The sequence below is a fragment of the Curcuma longa genome, chromosome 14 (assembly GCF_044706935.1).
Source record: "Curcuma longa cultivar G26 ecotype Majalengka, Jawa Barat chromosome 14, ITB_CL_G26_1.1, whole genome shotgun sequence".
NCBI classification, from domain to species: domain Eukaryota; kingdom Viridiplantae; phylum Streptophyta; class Magnoliopsida; order Zingiberales; family Zingiberaceae; genus Curcuma; species Curcuma longa.
Window position 1 is genome coordinate 11,148,945 of NC_133874.1, and position 19,176 is coordinate 11,168,120.

A 19,176-nucleotide genomic window follows, 5' to 3' on the forward strand; every position below is an offset into this window, starting at 1 on the left:
GGTTGTGAACCAAGTAAAAAAACCGTGTCTCTTGTTTTAATTTACTAAGTTTTCCACTATAGTTATACTCTGATTTACGTAATCGAATGCTCAAAATTTTGAAAATCGAGAAAAATGCTTAAGCGCTATTTACCCCCCTCCAGTGCTTAACTCGATCCTACACACCCCACCAGCGGCCGACCAGCACCCCACCAGCGGCCGGCCAGCCAGCATCCCACCAGCGGTCGGCCGGCCAGCACCCTGCACGCCACCATCACGCCAGCAACCTACCACCCCCAGTGCTAGCAACACCGGCCTGCTAGCGCCACGCCATCTGCTGGCCAACGAGCCGTCGCCGACCGGCCACCATCCCACCACACAAAAATCAACCGAAAGAAGGAAGAAAGAACGAAAAATAATCAAGAAAAATCCAATTTTACCGTTGAGCACCGTCGCCTAACGCTTCACCGTCACCGTCGTCAAAGGGATCGGAGAGGAAGGAATTGAGGTCGCGGGGGTGCAGGAGAGCAAAGAATCGACGAGGAGAAGAGAGAAATCGCGAAGGTGAAGAAGAAAGGGGATCGGGCGGCGTTATAAATTAGGGTATTTGGCGATGAATTCGGATTCGTCACCATTTTCGGATTCGTCGGAGAGGAAGGAATTGAGGCCGCAGGGACGCAGGAGAGCAAAGAATCGGCGAGGAGAAAAGAGAAATCGTGAAGGTGAAGACGAAAGGGGATCGGGCGGCGTTATAAATTAGGGTATTTGGTGATGAATTCGGATTCGTCACCATTTGGCGACGAATCCTAGATTCGTAGCCAAATGAAAAAATATTTTCATCGCCAAATGGCAACGAATTCGAATTCGTCGTCAAATACCCTAAAGTTATCACGCGGCCTGACCCCATTTCTTCATTAAATTCTTCTGATTTTGACTACGAATTCAGGTTTCGTCGCCAATTTTACGACGAATACATGAATTCATCGCAAAGTTTTGGCGACAAAACCCGAATTCGTCGCCAATTTTGGCGACGAATACCGGATTCGTCGCCAAATGGTGACAAATTCATGAATTCATCGCCATTTGGTGATAAAAATTCGTCCATCACGAATTGGCAACTAAACTATATTCGTCGCCAATATCGTTGCAAATTGACGACCAAATTATATTTTATCGCAAAATTTGTCACAAATTTACGACGAAAAAATTTCGTCGCAAACTTTCATTGCTAATATCCTGTATTTTTGTAGTGATAAATGAATTTAACATCCAATCAAACATATAGAAAATATACACTCAAATAGTGAATTGCTATTTATCTAATAAATAGTATAACCTTCGACGATTGCCTTAGGGCATCTCTCAAATATAACAGTGCAGTCGATTGCTAGTTTAATAATCGGACAGTAAATTTATTAGTCGATTGGTATAGTTAACAGTCGATTGTACACATAGTAGTTGACTGATAATAATTCAATTAATTTGGTAACTGACCGAATTAACTAATTTTATATCGGTTCAATTTTAGTGATAAACTTTGATCGGTTTGTTCAAAAAAAAAGTTTGATTAGTTCAATTCATTTTTCAACCCAATGCTCAACCCTATGTCAAACTAATCCTAAAGATATGTGACTTTCCAATCTATTTTGCCTACCGAGTACAATCGAAACACAATTTATACATACTCAGATATTGACCTCTAAAATATTCATCCCTATTGAGATTTGAACTCCGATCCTCTTACTTATTCCTCTGAATACTTTATCACAATACCACATCCATAAGGCAACTCGTGATCTTATATGCACCTAGGGACAGATAGAAATTAAATGAGGGTGAATAGGAGGACGAAATTCCTAATTCTATCCCTGTATGCACTCCTAAAATATCTTCTAGATCTAATCCATGCTCTAGTAAATACATATTCCTCTATCCCCACTCTCCATCCGTCCGATCGATCACCTAATTTCCTTTCCCTTGACAGACAGTTGATTCTCTTTTCTTTTCCTTTTCCACACATATGATTGATTCGCTGGACCCATTTGTTCAAAACTGTAACAATAATACTTAACAAGATAATGCATGATTGATATCTGCAAGGAATATATATATATATATATCATTAATTTAGCATCTTCGAAGATATTTCGAAGATATATACGAATCTGTAAAATCATCCGAATGAATTCAAAGTAACATTTCATAGATTTCAGGATAAGTTGGAGGGGTGTTCTGTTCCCCTTCATAAAGAGATTCAAAGTTTAAAGATCAAACAGACATACAGGAACAGGATGGCGACTGTAAACTGTTATTCTCTTTATTGAAACATTAATTCAAGAATAAGAACAGGAGGGTGATATTATCCATCATTAATAGCAATTACTTGAGAAATTCCAAATCCAAGATATTTAACACTTGCACTACTGTTTCTCTTTAATTATGTTGTCCATATGAATACTAAAGGAATAAGTTTCACAAAAGTTGAGATATTTGTATTCATTTACTAGATAGAAATGATGAACTCATGGCCACCTTGCTAGTTATAATGATTGTCTTACCGCAAGTTCACGGTGATCGCTTGGTCATGAACTCACGACCTCCTTATGGATAGACCACCGTAAGTTTGCGACAACTACTTACCACAAAGATTGGAGTAGTCATTTGGCTAAGAGTTCATCATTGATTCAAACTTGTCAATCATTATTCTTTGCTTTTCCATAGCGAATCTTTATCCGCAAAGATGTATTATCTGTCCTTAGGGTTCTCCTAAGTAAAGAGGTCATTAAGCACGTTTTAGCTTTAAAAATAAAGGTAAAAAACTTATATCTTCAAGGATACTCTCAAAAATACTTTAGCATATCTTTTCTTCCACTAGGTAGATATTTTAATTACCCATGGAAAAGAAAATTTCATAGTTATCTCAAAAGAGATACTTTAACTCACTCCTTTCCTTCTCGCTAGATAATTTAACTATGTTTTTCAAAAAATAAAACAAATCATTTTTTAGCTTATTCTTTTCTTCTTCTATACACTAATTTTTTTTAATTATGTTAATAAAAAACTTACTTTTTAACCTATCATTTTCTTGTATGCACTAGATATGAGTTTTCATTCATCAACCTTCCTTCCCTGATACTATAAATAGCACTCGAGTGAGTGAAAGATCTAAATCATCTTTCAAGCTCTTGAGTTTGACGAAACAAGGAAGAACTTAGAAAGCAAATGGAGTCGCTCTACAAGCGTAAATTGCCAACTAGAGGTCGGTCGACTATATCTTTTTATCACCAAAGCCACTATTATAAGTTTAATTATATAGCATGCCAATAAGATGATTTCTACTTGAAATCCTTTAGGAGTTCCATCGAGTTTCCATGGGGAAGATGAACACATGATGCCCTCAATCAAGACGAAAAGTTCCTCCATCAAGGAAGGAATGGGCAACTTTACTAGCTACGATTATAGTAACGAAGTCGATAGAAGAGCTGCAAAGTTCATTTCCTTCGTTCAAGAGCGGCTCAGGCTCGAGCGAATCGACGATGATTGGAGGAAGTAGGAACCATATATATACTTGTGTACCGAAAAGAAGGCTCTATGCATCCTTGTATATATGCTTTCTTACTACTTAATCCTTGTACAAATATGGGAGCCAAAGTCTCAGTTCACATTTAGAGGGACTGAGCTTCTATGGTTAGAGTAAACTTTAATGTTATCGGATAACCAACTTTAATGTGAAATGATGTGTTGATCATGCCCAAGGCAATAGCCAATCATTCACTATGGTGTTCAATGGAAGAACCATGTGAGTTTTCATCAACTTCCTTGTCTGAAAACTCGACACTTTTGTAACGAACATAGCCGAAATTTGTTGCTTTGTAAAGCAAATTCTCCATTAACTTGTACCTCTCAGTACTCTTGGCTCTGAAGAAATGAAGTTTGTCTTTGTCATCATTCATCACAATAGACCATATGATTTCATTTGGTTTGAAGTCCATCTTATCTACACAAATGCTTGGATTGCATCCTCAATATGACCGCATTTGTTCATACATGTAAGTGATGCACTGCTCGCGATGACTTGTGATAAATTTCGGGTTTTGATTGTCTGTGATCGAACTAACTTTGAAATGGGTTGCCAAATTCATCCACCGGACTAATTCAATCGATCCACTCAGACTAATTGACCAGCTCAGCTTACTTAGACCAGTCTGTCCAAATCACAACCAACGTCCGCAAAGATAAATGCACTCACCAATTTCTATCAAATGTTCGCAAAGATACATGATACTAATAAGGAAATCAACTCAAACTAACTATTCTGAAGCATATCGCCATTCAAATGGCTGCTTATTCGCGGTATTTACATAGATTTTCCTGAGTTCTTCAAAGCAACAATCACACTCTTTCAGCCGAACTGGACTGGCGCATATACACTCTAGAAAGTCTTGAACATGAAAAAGAAACTTTTCATGAAGTTTATTAGCAAGATCTTTACTTTGAAATCCAACTGAAGCAGCGTCCAAAACAACCCTGTAATCAGAAAGAGAACTTCCTTCAAACACATCATTAGTAGCTCTGTCATCATGGTTATCAATCTTAACTTTTATCCGAAATAACTCATCATACTGTAACTAGACAAATTTTCATTGAGGTTTAGTCATTACTATGCCAAACAATGATACAAGGTAAGTGATTCACCTTAGGTTCAGTATTCTCTGGTTTAGTGTTTTTCTCAAATGAATACTTGATTGGAGTACCGGGAGTTTTTCGACTATCACCTATTATCTGAAAAACATCAGTATAATTTTCAGCAGATTCAGGATTTTTCTCCCAGTCTGCGAACGGTGGTACTACAACATCTTCCATGGGCTAGCATCGATACAAAAACATTATTAGATCAGTAAATCTCATGCAATGGAGATGCTTCTAATTGCAAGCAAAGAAAAGAAGAGAAGGTGACAGCAACTCACAGTTTCGTAGCTTTGGTTGTGATGCTTCTTTCTAGTTTTTCTGGAGGCATCTTCTGATGAGCTGCCTCTGTCTGTTGACAAAGTATTCGAACCTTTTACAGAATGTTTCTGTCCATTATCGTGTTGTGCGTTCACTGCTTCCTTAGTAAATGATCGTTCTTTGTTGTCGTAATTGACAGGGTGCTTGAGAGTTTTGGGAGTATCATCTCTCCCTGCTCTTCGTCTATCCTTTCGCTCAGAATCCTCTTTCGGTTTGGCGCCTTCAGGTACATGATCCCCATGCTCCTACAAAGTTAGTTTAGACTTTGCAAAATCACCAAAGTCTCAATGATTTAGAACCTCGTGAGAATAAGAAGAAAAATCAATAGTTAAGCTTTCTAATTAGTAAGTTTGGTGAGAACCTTAGTATATAGAGATAGTAGTTTATGTAGATCCATTGTCGAATTGTTTTCATCATAGTATATCGATTGCACAGTTTGTATATAAGTGATATCATACTTCCAACAAAAATTATCAACGAGGAAAAGAACAAATGGGATCCTCACAAAAGTTAGTGAAAACTTTCTTACAAATGTAATTTAGAGCCAACAAGCTTTATTCGTAGCTCACTTTTTCCTCTATGCGAATCACTTTCAAGAATAATTGGTCATATGCCGGTTTCCAAACTTTACAGCCTTGTCTATTTTCAAAGCTCAGTTCATTGTAATGGTACGTGATGTGGTGGATCCTAATTAGCCTTACGTGGTAGGGATGATCGAGGGGCGAGCTGATGTGTCAAGTCAGAAAATCAAATCAACCTTGAGTGAACTAGCGCCTTCACCTCATCTCATCTCGATCGCCACTCGGTCACTCGGCCATCTCGACTCATCATCTGAGTCTCGAGCATCTAGTCTAGCCCGTCCCGACCTGGGTCATCTCGGCCACTCACCTATCCTGACCCGAGCCATCTCGGTCTCTCGGTCATCTCGGCCACTCGGCCGTCCTGACCTGAGTCATCTCGGCCTCTCGTTCGTCCCGACCTGAGTCATGACCTCTCGCCCATCCCGATCTCGACCATCTCTCTTGGTCTCGACCACCTCGAGCTTGGCCACCTCGGTCACTCCATCTCTCTTGGCCTCGACCATCTCGAACTCCACCTCGGAACTCGGCCACCTCGGTCACTCCATCTCTCTCGATCTCGGCCACCTCGAGCTCGCCCACCTCAGCCACTCCATCTTTCTCAGTCTCGTCCACCTCGGGCACTCCATCTTTCTCGACCTCTCGGTCATCCCGACCTCGACTATTTCGGTCTCTCGGCCAGCTCCGACTCTCCACGCCTCACCTCAGCTACCGCCTCCGCCTCCCACAAAAGCTGTCAAAATCCCTCAAGCGTACGAGCCCTGCCAAGATGTCAGGGCGGTTACGAAGTTGTCAAGCATGGTTCCCTGTATCCCCTCGTGTGCGCACATACAGCCAAAAAGAAAGAATAATCAGTAACCACCGAACCACAGGGCAATTCTGAGGTTGGTAGAGTTGGTCCCCCAGATGCCTCTTGTCGGGGCCCTCTGTCAACAATCGTCAAAATTGGTCTCTTTGACAGAGGTCTACCCCAGATCGACGTGGATATTCCTTCTTGTAAGTATATAAACCCTCCTGCAGGTATGAAACTCCTCTCTCGCCAACTTCAGCGACTTCATACACTTTTTATTCTTCTTATTATTTTCCAATACTGACTTGAGCGTCGAAATGGCCTGTCGGGAATCCCCGGCACCCTGTAATCTGTTCGTTCAATTTCTCTTCAAATCCCTTTACAGACGGGAGCAGCGGTGCGTGAGTTGGAGCTTTGTTGACTGATGACTTGACCGTCCACGGCATCCAGCCGGAACAGTACACATTTATCGTGAAACTCAAGCTTCTCCTTCCCAATCGAGGTCGAAAGGCAATATTTTCCCCCTAGCGGCAAAGGATGCAGATCTTTAAAACAACAACAAGCCGTGAGTCACAACTATCAGATGCTGACTACTCAAACCTTATGCAAAACTATATCATCAGTAATATTCAATTCTAAATCGAACATCAACTTGCATTTATGAGAATACATTTGCTACTCTGTTCATCAACAATGACAGTTAGATTCGTTGTTACTCGAACTCGAATACGAGTGTTAACAACTATTCCACTGTAAGCGAACTCATAAACTGAGTAGAACAACTATTCTTTTCTTAAGACATTCATCTGATACTAAGATCAGTTGACATAGACTGCCCTCTTTCTGATACTGCACAAGATTGTTTGAAAATTTTCTCAAGTACAACGGCATAACAACTCATTTCCAACCTGCATTTAGTTCCAAAAACTTGAGACACAAAATCCAGCAAAATTTAGCCGTTCTTGAGATTGTCATCATCAACTAATGTTACTCCTAACTTTTCAGGATCAATCACCCTGAAACCATCAACCGGTACTTTATATCGAAACTATTAATCAATAACACTACCAAATAGTGGAAGATAGTTTTTTGCCCCAAATTAATCTCCTGCTCACCAGAATCTGTACCATGCCCTACGTTTTCTCTCAATCTGATCCTAAACATTCACATGAACATGAGAAGCACATAGCAGATGAATGAATCAAAAGGCAAGGAAGATTTCCAAGTCCATCAGTTGAATCAAGCACAACCTTTAGCCCAGGAGAACTACATACCGCTAAAAAGAAGGAAGAGAAAAGGAAATCAGTAACAAACCCTAAGTTTTTCCTCAATCTGATCCTAAACATTCGAGTTGAATCAAGAACAGTCTTCATTCCAGAAGAACTAATTAACACTAAAGCAAGAAGGCAAAAGAAAGGCGAGTCAGCAACTCACCTTCATTTGCAACTTGAATTCCTGGAAGTATGGAACAAACCCTAGAAAGGCGCCGCCTTTCCACCTTCCTCCACCTCAACCTTCAACCCTGAACAGCTCCTGCAATCCCTAATGGCAGAGGCTTCAAGGGTGGAAGCCCATATAAACAAGCGTTGGACTTTGTTTATTATTAAACAAAGGGAGACTTTTGGACGAGCAACAGGAAGTCTTTCGCAAAATGCAATCTTTTGATTGCTCTCGCGATAAGAATTCTAGTTGCTGATGAACCCAAAAAGCAAAAACAAACTGGCTCGAGTTTGACAAACTGCTTTATATTTTTCTTAGGCTTGAAGGATGGATATGTCAAAGACGTCGAAGAAAATTGGATGAAGACATGGACTGGTTCAATGGTTCTCTTGCTTGCCTCAGGAATCTTATGTCACGTTGGTGGAAGAAAAAGCATGATTGGTATCCCTTGAAGAAGGGTGACAGAGTTGGTACGCAAAAAAAATTCTACTGTTTGGAAACTCCAATGATTGTCCAAACCTTATTCAATTGATGCTTGTTATTAAATACTCAAAAGGCTATATGAGAGCTTTGTGTAGGATTTTCATTAGTTTTTTTTCTCCCTTTTGGAAAGATAGATTGAATCTGTGGAACTACTCAGGATTAATAAATATTTAGTTAAAATATTCAACTAGATTTAGTAGAGTGTTTAACAAGTTTGGTGGGTTAATTAACATAATATTGTGCTAATAGTTACAATCTCTATCACTTTGTAAAATATGAGCAGCATAGAGTTGACCTTTTTTTTGTTTATATCTTCTCTTCGTATGTATATTATGCTCATCATAAGTTTATGCTCGGTCCAATGACAAATCAATTTTAATTAATGACATGCATATGATTTTAAAAATTAGTTTTATATTCATTCAAAAAAATATTTCATAATCTTCCACGTATTAAATTTAAAAATAAATAAGATTTTTTATAACACACATATATAGATATATATTGTTATAGGTTGGTATGATCGGATTAGAAAAGTCAAGATTCAGTCCAAACAGATTATACTTTAGACATAAGACATGATTCTAGGATTGATCGGCTTGATCCCTTAGGTCTGGGTCAAACTCTCGACTCGGCAACTCAGGCTCACGAGCTTAACTCAGAAGGCAGCTCAGGTCAAACACCCGACTCAGCGTTAGGCTTCGCTTGAGAACTCACATTCAATCTCTCCTAAGGTTTGACTTCGGTTTTGTACCCGACTTCGAGCTCCAACTATAAGGCTCTTCTCAATCATATTCCGTCTCGATCCCAATCGATCTCGACTCGAGCTCCCCTGTTGATCATGCTTCATTCCTTCAATGTCCTGCTTAACACTCAACCAACTCCGCCCTGATCATTTCCTTTAGTCAGCTAGATAGGTCATCACCAGAAGGACACAGGCAATCATGTGGGGGTGGTTAATCTATTTTCCCTTTAATGTGACATGATGGTACAATATGATGCGGTATTGAAATGAATGAGGAATGGAATATCCTCCTTATTTAGATGGGAACAGAATCTTTACTTAGAGATATTCTCCTTAATTGAGATAAGACATGTTTCTCTTATTCTCTCATCGATCTCTATATATATCCCCTGTACCTAGAGACAGGTATGATTACCTGCACACTCATGCTCAACAGCTCACTCTTTTTTCCTTCTCCCATGAGAAAAGCAGACTTAATTAGCGTCGGAGCAGTTGAGTCAGGGCACCCCTGACATCTGTTCTTACTCTCTTCTCTCTTGCTTTGTAGGTCTCAACGACACCTCCAAATCCTTTAGCCTCTTTCTCCCCTCTTTGTGATTACCAAGAACCATCTCAGCCGTCAACTTCCCAATCGGGTGGTCGATTACTCGTTCGGAACGAGATCTCAATATACATATAATATATAATTTTTATCGAGTCAACGCTCACGCAATGCACATTATTTTTCATTTAATTTTTTATTAAAATGCTGACCTAAAATTCGTATATTGATTCTCGTCTACTGCATTTATATCTTTCTTAATTTATCAAAATTATCTAAATTTGTTTCTAAATTATCTGCACAAACTAAATCTTTTTTCTAAATATTTATTTATATAATTATTATATCATAAACTTATATTGTTTATGATGTCATCATATCAACATTAATTTTCTAATTATGTTGAATTTGCTTAATGTGGTATTTTAACAGGTCAACCGTCAATAGTAGAAATATTTATTTACTACAATGAAAATAAATATCTCTTTTTAACGTAATATCGGATCGTAAATACACGTGTCGTGCTTGGCGTGAAGGTAAATCATAGCTCCACCGCGTGCGTGGGAGTAGCATGTGATTTCGCACGTGCCTATTTTCGTCCCGTCGTGTTAAAACTCCGCGACTCTCCGTTTGCCTCCCCTTCGTTCCTAGATCCCGAACTCCAGATCAAAACCCTAGAACAGGGAGGCAGCCGCCAGCTGATCTCTTCCGACTACCTGAGTCGTCCTCGGCTCGGCTGCCCTTCGGATCTGTTTCTAGGGCTTTATTGGACCTCCGCCTCAAGCCAAATGGCAGCACAGCCGGCCGGTGTTGAAAGATCTCCGCTTCCTGCTGAAGTGGTAGCGGATTCGTTTGCCCCGTTCTTTCTCTTTTGATGTTTTTTTTTTCTTTTTGTTCTTGTGATCGTCTGACATGATGGCTGGTGATCCAGGTGGGCAACGCGTTCGTTGATCAATACTATCATATCCTTCAGCATTCGCCTGATATGTTGCACCGGTTCTACCAGGAAAGCAGCAAACTTGGCAGGCCAGATGCTCATGGCGCCATGATTTTGGTCACCACCACTGAGGTGAGCGCACCAAACTCATTTTTTTTTTCTTCCCGTTATGCTCACCTTAGATTCTTTCTTCTTCTGATAATTTTTTTCCCTCTCTTGTATTTGTTGTTGAACGGGATGCAGGCGATCAACCAGAAGCTGTTGTTGTCGACTGGTTATGTTGGAGCTGAGATGAAGACTGTGGATGCACAAGAATCTTTTGGTGATGGGGTGACTGTTCTTGTGACTGGCTACCTCACAGGGGAGGACAATGTCAAGAGAAGCTTCATCCAGTCTTTCTTCCTTGCTCCCCAGGATAATGGCTTTTTTGTGTTGAACGACATATTCAGATTTGTGGAAGAGGCTGAACACCAGCAGCTGAATCAAGGCCTGGCGAATGGTAATGCTGAACCTCATGCTGCAGAGGAAGGTCTGTCTTGATATAACCCTCTAGTCTTGCTGTAGATTTTATCAGTTTATTAAAAAAAAAAAAATCTTGCCGTTGCTTTTGACCTGCAGCTTTACCCCCACAACAAGAGGAACAAGCTCTAGATCAAACTATCTCAGTAGAGGATGAGGTGTTGGACAAGGAGGTAGTATATAAGCCTTCAGAAAATGGCCTCGTTGTGGAAGAGGAAGAACCTATAGCAGAGGTGATTAACGAAGTTCCATCTGTTAGCCCGGTGGTGGTAGTTGAATCAAGTCCTGTCACTGCCCAAGAAGACATGCCAAAGAAATCATATGCTTCCATTGTGAGTACTAAAGGTCAACCTTATTGTTGATCTTTTTGTCATAACCTCATTCAAGTTTTTTTAGAATTATGCATTCTATTTGTTACATTGATTCTATGTTTGCCATTCATTTTGTACTAGGCATGTTTGCCCTAGCTATTTGATCAACCACATTGAACTTTATCCTTCATTGATCTCTATTTGAGGCATTATTACTAATAATATTCAAAATATATGAATCTTTTGTAAATGCATTATCTAAAAAGTATTCTTTTTATTTTCCTTAATCCATTGCACCTTCCACTCTAGTATTCAACCCTTATAATTAGAGTCTATTAATTGCTTTGCTCATCTCTTTACCATTTTATTTATTTTGTCATCTTTTGGAGCTACTCCTATTTGCTTTCAAATGTTTGTTTTTTTAATTGTATCTTATCGCGTAACTTCACCTTTCATTTAATATCACTGAACTTGTATAGCTGATGTTTTCTAGCACATTTCCCACTTATGAATTAAACTAAATAAATATATATTGGTTTTTTTTATTTGTTAAACACTATTCTTTAGCAACGTAATTTTGTGATAATTCTTTTTAGAAGCTAATTGGTAACTTGTGAGACTCCCCAGTTGATGAACAATTTTAGTAACGATTTATCCCATTTTTCATTGTCGTTCACTTTTTAGTATTAACTCACAACATCATAAATTGATAGCAAGTACATTAACTTGATGATTGACAAGTCAAACGGTAATAATATAAAATTTAAGCAAGCAGGTCTTGGGTTTTAGGATTTTTAGGGTTTAGGGTTTAGGGCTAATATAAATGCTTGAAAATTTTCTATTGTGAGCTTGTTTGCTTAATTTTAGAACTTATAAAACAATTTAAATAAATAAACTAGTTCCAAGATCCCAATTATCATAATTTAGTTGGCTTATTTTAATTAAATTTGGTCTATGTTTGCCTAAACATCAGTAATAGTCATGATTCCAAGTCTTAACTAGATTTGGTTTATTATAAAACCTATACAAGGGATTTAGGGTTATTGTAAGAGTCATAATTTGATAACCAGTAACAATTCTCTTTGATTCTATGCAAGGTGTTTGATTGAAATGTGCCTTTATCATGAAATTGATAAAAGTAGAGAATGATCTTATATCCTCGCCTGTTTTTGTCATATGTAACCTGTATTATGTCTGGTGGTATCATCTATAGCTTGATACACATTTTTTTATTTATACCAACTGGTTTTATTTTATATTATTCTTTCTGCATTGAGGAGCTTGATTTTGACAAGTTGAAATGGAATATCTTCTTGGTTGAAACAAATAGGGAAGTTGTGGTGGAAGGCAGTAGTGGAGGACGTTCTAGTAAGGATCAGACATGTAGAAGGCCTTTTAGTTCTGATACCACTGGATGTGATACCGGATGGGATGATGTAGAATATGAGATAACATTGTTAGCCTTGGTCTCATGCTAGGTACATGTATACTGTCTAATTGAAACTTATGCAAAGTAGACTAAAAATAATCAGAAAATCGAGAAAATTAAAATATTACATTGGATCTTCTAATCTCAATGAATTATTTTATATGAACCATTTTCTAGCTCCAGAGTTTTTTGTTATTCTATTTACTGTACTTTTTTTTCCATTCTACCTTAATGTATCTTGACTGAGCCTTAAGTAGGTTGATTTTTTGTTTTTATTTATTTATTTATTTAAAACCTATATCATTGTTAATTTTATTACTGAAGAGTCCTCAAAATTTTATTTTTGCATAGTGAATAAAAGTTCTATTTGCTTTTCCTTGAGATCATCAATTGAGCCACTTGCTTCTGCCTTGAGATAGGCTAACTAGGCCCACAATCTTGTCTCCTCTACTTTCTTATTCTATCTTGATTTGTGTCAAGAAACATGAAATCCAAAAGATTACCTCTAAATTTGGTCACTACTTTTGCAACATCCACCAACATTGTCTTTCAGTGTGCTGTGCTTGTGAACTGTTTTTCATCCAATGACTATCACCATCTTTTCTGTGGCACCATCCCAATACTTGTCACTATCTGTCCATCCCACATGACCTTGTCATTCCCCTTCCTGTGGCATCACCCTGACACTTATCACTCACTGTGTCAAAGGTCTGAAGATTTAGATCTCGTCTAACACATTGCATAATAAATAGTATAAGCTGTTGCACAAATCCAATATAAGGAAAGCTTAAAAATTACAGAGAAGAGAGAAGTATTGGACTCTGGTATATCAATTAAGCACTATTGCTATAGAAAAAATAATGCTTAACTGATTAATTAGCTATTGATAAGTCCTTAAGAGGTCTTAGAGATGAGTACATTTCTAATGGGTTATGTCTTTTCAATATATTTGAACCACTTTAGAGTGTTAGGGACTTATGTGTAATATATACAGAGACTTAGATGCGAATATATAATCTCCATGAGTGTAATTGTAAAGTTATTAGAAGAACAATACATTTACATAGTAGAGGGGACTAACTAGGGATTAATACATTTCCCTAAAACATACTTATTGAAAAAGGAAAAGAAAAAAGGACTATGTTTGATACCAAATAACCATTTTTTGAATACAAATATTTGTATGTATGTTGTCTTTCTATTGATCAAAAGTTCCAAGGAAACTACAGATGTAAATGCCTGTTAGCTTACCTGTATTTTAGCATACCTCTTGTAAGGATCTAGAGTGTGGATGCAGGTAAAGATAATGAAAGATAGTACTGCTGTAGCAGTTCCGGCACGCATTCCTCATAGGCAACCAACAGCTAAACCAGAACCAGTGCCTGTCCCTGCTCCTTCAGCAGTTCCTACAACTGACACACCTACTGCCAATTTTAGTACTGCAGAAAGAAGCAATGTTGTTGAGGCAGAAGGTGATAATGATATTCATTTAGATAAAATTTCCTTTTGCCAGTAACTTCAGAAATTTCTCTTGATACTTATACATGGTAAGCTTTTTTAGCTGATGGCCATTCCATATTTGTGAAAAGTTTGCCATTGGATGCAACACCTGAGCAACTTGAACAAGAGTTTAAGAAATTTGGTCCAATTAAGCCTGATGGAATACAAGTTAGAAGTCACAAGGTTTGTTTTTTTTAAAGACCTCCAGTATTTAATTTCTGATTTCCTTTGACTTTTGCTTTAACCTAATACGGAAGTATACATTTTGCTTTTGTCCATAGCTACAAGGTTTTTGTTATGGATTTGTAGAGTTTGAGGCTGCGAATTCTGTGCAGAAAGCACTAGAGGTACTTCTATTATACTTGATCTTACTTACTCGTTGCATGCTGCTCAAATTTAGAGTGGGGTTATAGTCAAATTAGATTGAGCTTTGATCCATGCAATATCATAAATCCAAATCCCAAATCTAAATCTCTGAGTATATCCTAATTTAATCTAATATTAGGGTGTTTTTTCATCTGCATGCTTTATGTGAAACTGTTGATTGTATTGATTGTAGACCTTGATCTGAACTGGGACCAGCTTACCAAACCTTCACCAAATTTGTCTAGAATTTGGAAACTACTGCCAGTTTTCATATGCACTGATACAAAAGAGTACTCATTATCAAACTAGTAGAATTGATTAGCTTGGAAAGTTGGAATTGAATAAAAATAAATTTTTTGAAAAAGAACAATTGAAAGGACAAGGGGAAAAGGAAATTGAGTTTTTATGGTTTTGAATGTACGAGGTAACAATATTGTTCTAAACCGTGACTTTGGTGGCCCAAGTGGTTTGTCTAGGTGGTCCAAATAACCCTAAGATTGTGTTTGAAGATTGTTACTTGAGGTAGAAAAGGAATATATCACTTTATTAAAAGATAAGGTATATTTATATACAAGACTAGAAACCCATCTTAGGAAACTAATCTCATCTTAGGAAACTATCTACAATTATGAAATTAATAAATATATATATATATATATAATATATATTTATATATATATATATATATATAAGCTAATATGGTATCATATATACAACTAATACTCCCCCTCAAGTTGGAGCATAGATATTAATCATGCCCAACTTGTTACAAAGATAATCAATCCGAATTCCATTTAAACCTTTTGTAAAGATGTCTCTTAGTTGTTCACTAGTCTTCACATATCCTGTAGAAATCAAGTTTTGTTGAATCTTCTCACGAACAAAATGATAATTAATTTCAATGTGCTTAGTTTGCTCATGAAACACAGGATTATATTCTGACTTTGCATTGGATCGTGATATAATATTTTGTTTCCACTCTTCTTATATGAGACTAAATTTTTCCTCTTCGATAAAAAGATATAATAACCTGAAGTAGATCTTCTATCTATTTTGGAACTTGCCCAATCTGCATCTGAAAAACATTCAATATGAGTATGTCCATGATTTGCATACATGATACCTCGTTTGGGCGCCCCTTTCAAGTAACTTAAAATTTGCTCTACTACTGTCCAATGATGAATTGTTGGAGATGACATAAACTGACTGATAACACTAATCGAATATGCAATATCTGAATGAGTTACAGTGAGGTAATTCAACTTTTCAACCAATCTTCGATATCTCTCAGGATGTTTGAATAGTTCCTCATCTCTTGTGAGATGCATGTTTTGAATCATTGGAGCACTATAAGGCTTTGCCTCCAATTTTCCTGTCTCAGCATAGGTCAAGGACATTTTCTATGAGATAGAAATATATATATTTTTACTCCTTGTAACTTCAACACCTAAGAAATACTTTAGTACCCCCAAGTCCTTCGTGTAAAATTGAGTATGAATAAAAGACTTAAGAGATGAGATTTCCATAACATCACTTCCAGTGATAACAATATCATCTACATACAAAACTAACAAGATGATATCAACTCCTGATTGCTTATAGAATACAGAATGGTCAGATTTTCTTTTTATCGTACTAACATTTTCAACAACCTGATTAAAATTTTCAAACTAAGCACGAGGACTCTGTTTTAAACTATACAAGGACTTTCGAAGATGACAAACTCGCCCTGATTCTCCCTGAGCAACAAAATCAGAAGGTTGCTCCATATACTCTTCTTCTTAAAGATCTCTATGAAGAAAAGCATTCTTGATATCAAATTGATGTAAAGGTCAATGATGAGTAGCAGTCATTGAAATAAACAATTGCATAAATGTCAATTTTGCAATAGAAGAAAAAATGTCAGAATAATCCACACCATAGGTCTATGCAAAGCCCTTTGCGACAAGACGAGCTTTCAATCTGACAACTGACCCATCCAAGATTGACTTTAACTGTGAACACCCATTTGCATCCAATAGTCTGTTTCCCTAAAGGTAAATCAACCAAGTTCCAAGTCTCATTGTCATCCAAAGCATTCATCTCCTCTATCATCGCATTATACTAATCAAGATGAGATATGACTTCATGGACAGTTTTAGGAATAGAAATAGAGTCAAGTTAAATAATAAAAGAACAAGAGGAAGACGACAGACTGTTATAATAAACAAAAAATAGGATAGGTATGTTGTCGTTTACCTTTGCGTAACGCAATAGGGAGATCATTGCTCGGGACTGGATCAGCTGACAAAGGAGGAGGTGTAGGATCTGAATCAAGAGGTTGACACCTGGAGTAGACTTGAATAATAGGAGGCTTGATATGATCTGGTTCCGAGGCGAGTGCGGAGGATTTGACAGAATATACCAACAAATCATCATCTCTCCCCTAACGAGTTGGAATAGATAAAGACTGGAAATAAAGTGTCTTCTAGTAACATCAATTGAAACAAGATATTTGTTAATACTGGGACAATAACATTTATATCCTTTCTGAAGACAAGAGTAATCAAGGAAGTCACACTTTAAAGACTTGAGATCTAATTTAATGATATGGACGAACATCCCAAACAAAACAGATGTTACCAAATATCCTAGGGTTAACAAGAAACAACTTATTGGGAAAAAATATTTTGAAAGGGGTCTCACTATAAAGAATAAAGAATAAAGAATAGAGGATGACATGCGGTTAATAAGAAAACATGATATAGAAACTATATCAGCTCAAAATGTTTTAGGAACATTCATTTGAAATAAAAAGGGTTTCATGAAGCATGTCATTTTGACCCATATAAGATTGAAATAAATCTGGATGTATATTCTTTGACATTATCACTTCACAAGATATGAATAGACATATCGAAAAAATCTTGAGTTTTAATCTCAGTGCAAAATGCACAAAATAGAGAAAATAACTCAAAATGACTTTTCATTAAATATAACTAAGTTATACGAGAATAATCATCAGAATGAACTAATAAAAGCAACAAAATAATATATTGAAATTATCCATAGTCGATAAATTAATGAACGTGGATGTTGTCGATTCTGTTGAGACTAGCACGTTTAAACTCTTTGGTTTGCTAAGCAGCTGCTCTCACTAGTTGGAAATATTGAATGTTGAGAGTTAAACATAGATGTTGATTAAAGATAACCAGTTTATTAGAGTGACCTTCCATGAGACTTCATATGGTTCGATACATATGTCAATAAAGATCTCATTACAGTCTAAGTGTGATTTTCCTTTGACTTACGGTATTCAAGTCAACTTGGTCATAAAGGCTTATACTTTGACATCTTAAGCAAACATCTCCGAGGAGATGTGGACTCGGGATGATTGAGTATAAGTTAAAGTGCCCGAAGGAGTTTGAATAGCCTATAAAGGATTTACCGCTCTTTGTAAAAAGAGACGTATATCTTGCGGTAGCTTATTAGGATTATTACTAAAAGTCTTTGGCCAAAGCATCACATATCAAGAGTATGACACTTTGGACACATGTATAAGTAACTTGAATCCAAAGACAAGAAAGCAAGCTTGGGCTAGGTGTGACGTAGCTAACCTAGTGGGAACTGACACATATAGACCATGTCTCGAACCAAACGGGACGGTGAAAGGAACGAGATATGTTTCATTCTGACTGCTAAAGGGTTTAAAAATTATTCTGGAATCAATTGTTGATTTTTCAGACAATTGGGGATCATGATGTACTATTAGGTGTCACTCATGATTGTTCCATAATTAATGATTAATTATGAACCACCAACATAACCGAGAACCTATTAGGTCATACGCACTACAAGTTTTTCTAATGACTTAAAATGAGTTTGAGAATTTAATTCTCAATTCAAGAGAATGAAAGTTTGGTTGGACCAGACAAAAGGAAAATTAATGGACTTCGTCTTAGGAAGACAAAATGAACCAACTTAGTTTGGTTTATGATGAAAGATATTTTGGCAAAATAGATGAGATGAGAAACTTCGGCTTGTGAAGACCAAATGAACAAAATCGATTTCGATTAAATCGGAGATCGTTTGGTTATTGAACCAAGCGATTTAGTTTTGAACCAGGTTTGCTACAGTAAATCCTAAATTCCCGATCCGGTTCAATTTGTATTTTCTTTTCTTCCGGTTCAGCCTGCGCTCGAACCGATCTACTGATCACCCTCGCACACACGCAACCCATCTCGTGGCTTCTTCCCTCGCGACGCCCGATTCCGCTAGAACTGATGGATGGGAATCGCGATTTCTTTATGATCCCGCATCCGCCAGTGAGGATCTCGCAGAGTAAGCAGGATCCAATGAACCCTAGTTGCGCCTCCTCTTCTCCTCTCTGTTTCGCCATCGCTGATGCCCAGCTCGATTCTTTCCGCCCGCAACCGACCACCAGAGATTGTCTCTGTCGGAGAACAAAGAAGCCTAGCTGTGAGTTCCCTCCTCTCCTCTCTGATCACCGCCACTGCCCCTTTGATCCACCGCTGGACAGCCCTGCTGGAGTTACGGTTTTGCCATTGTCGG

The 19,176-nt window shown here is 37.6% G+C and overlaps 2 protein-coding genes and 1 long non-coding RNA gene across 3 annotated transcripts; 2 read left to right on the forward strand and 1 right to left on the reverse strand.

Moving 5' to 3' along the window:
• Nucleotides 1-3,158: 3,158 nt before the first annotated feature.
• LOC141844653 (uncharacterized) lies at nucleotides 3,159-3,713 on the forward strand. Its single transcript, XR_012603168.1, has 2 exons — nucleotides 3,159-3,238; nucleotides 3,333-3,713. It is a non-coding gene; the product is annotated as an uncharacterized LOC141844653 (long non-coding RNA).
• Nucleotides 3,714-4,209: 496 nt separating this feature from the next.
• LOC141845594 (uncharacterized) lies at nucleotides 4,210-8,191 on the reverse strand. The gene is made up of 4 exons (XM_074733656.1): nucleotides 7,789-8,191; nucleotides 4,947-5,231; nucleotides 4,675-4,845; nucleotides 4,210-4,506 (listed from the first exon to the last, which is right to left on the reverse strand). The coding sequence occupies exons 1-4, from the start codon at nucleotides 7,792-7,794 to the stop codon at nucleotides 4,468-4,470; spliced, it is 501 nt and encodes a 166-aa protein (XP_074589757.1). The 5' UTR covers nucleotides 7,795-8,191; the 3' UTR covers nucleotides 4,210-4,467.
• A 2,017-nt stretch (nucleotides 8,192-10,208) lies between these two features.
• Nucleotides 10,209-14,672, forward strand: LOC141844893 (nuclear transport factor 2-like). The gene is made up of 7 exons (XM_074732864.1): nucleotides 10,209-10,402; nucleotides 10,495-10,632; nucleotides 10,744-11,029; nucleotides 11,119-11,351; nucleotides 14,057-14,231; nucleotides 14,321-14,442; nucleotides 14,541-14,672. Exons 1-7 carry the CDS (start codon nucleotides 10,352-10,354, stop codon nucleotides 14,670-14,672), a joined length of 1,137 nt encoding a protein of 378 aa, XP_074588965.1. The 5' UTR covers nucleotides 10,209-10,351.
• The last annotated feature ends 4,504 nt before the right edge of the window (nucleotides 14,673-19,176 follow it).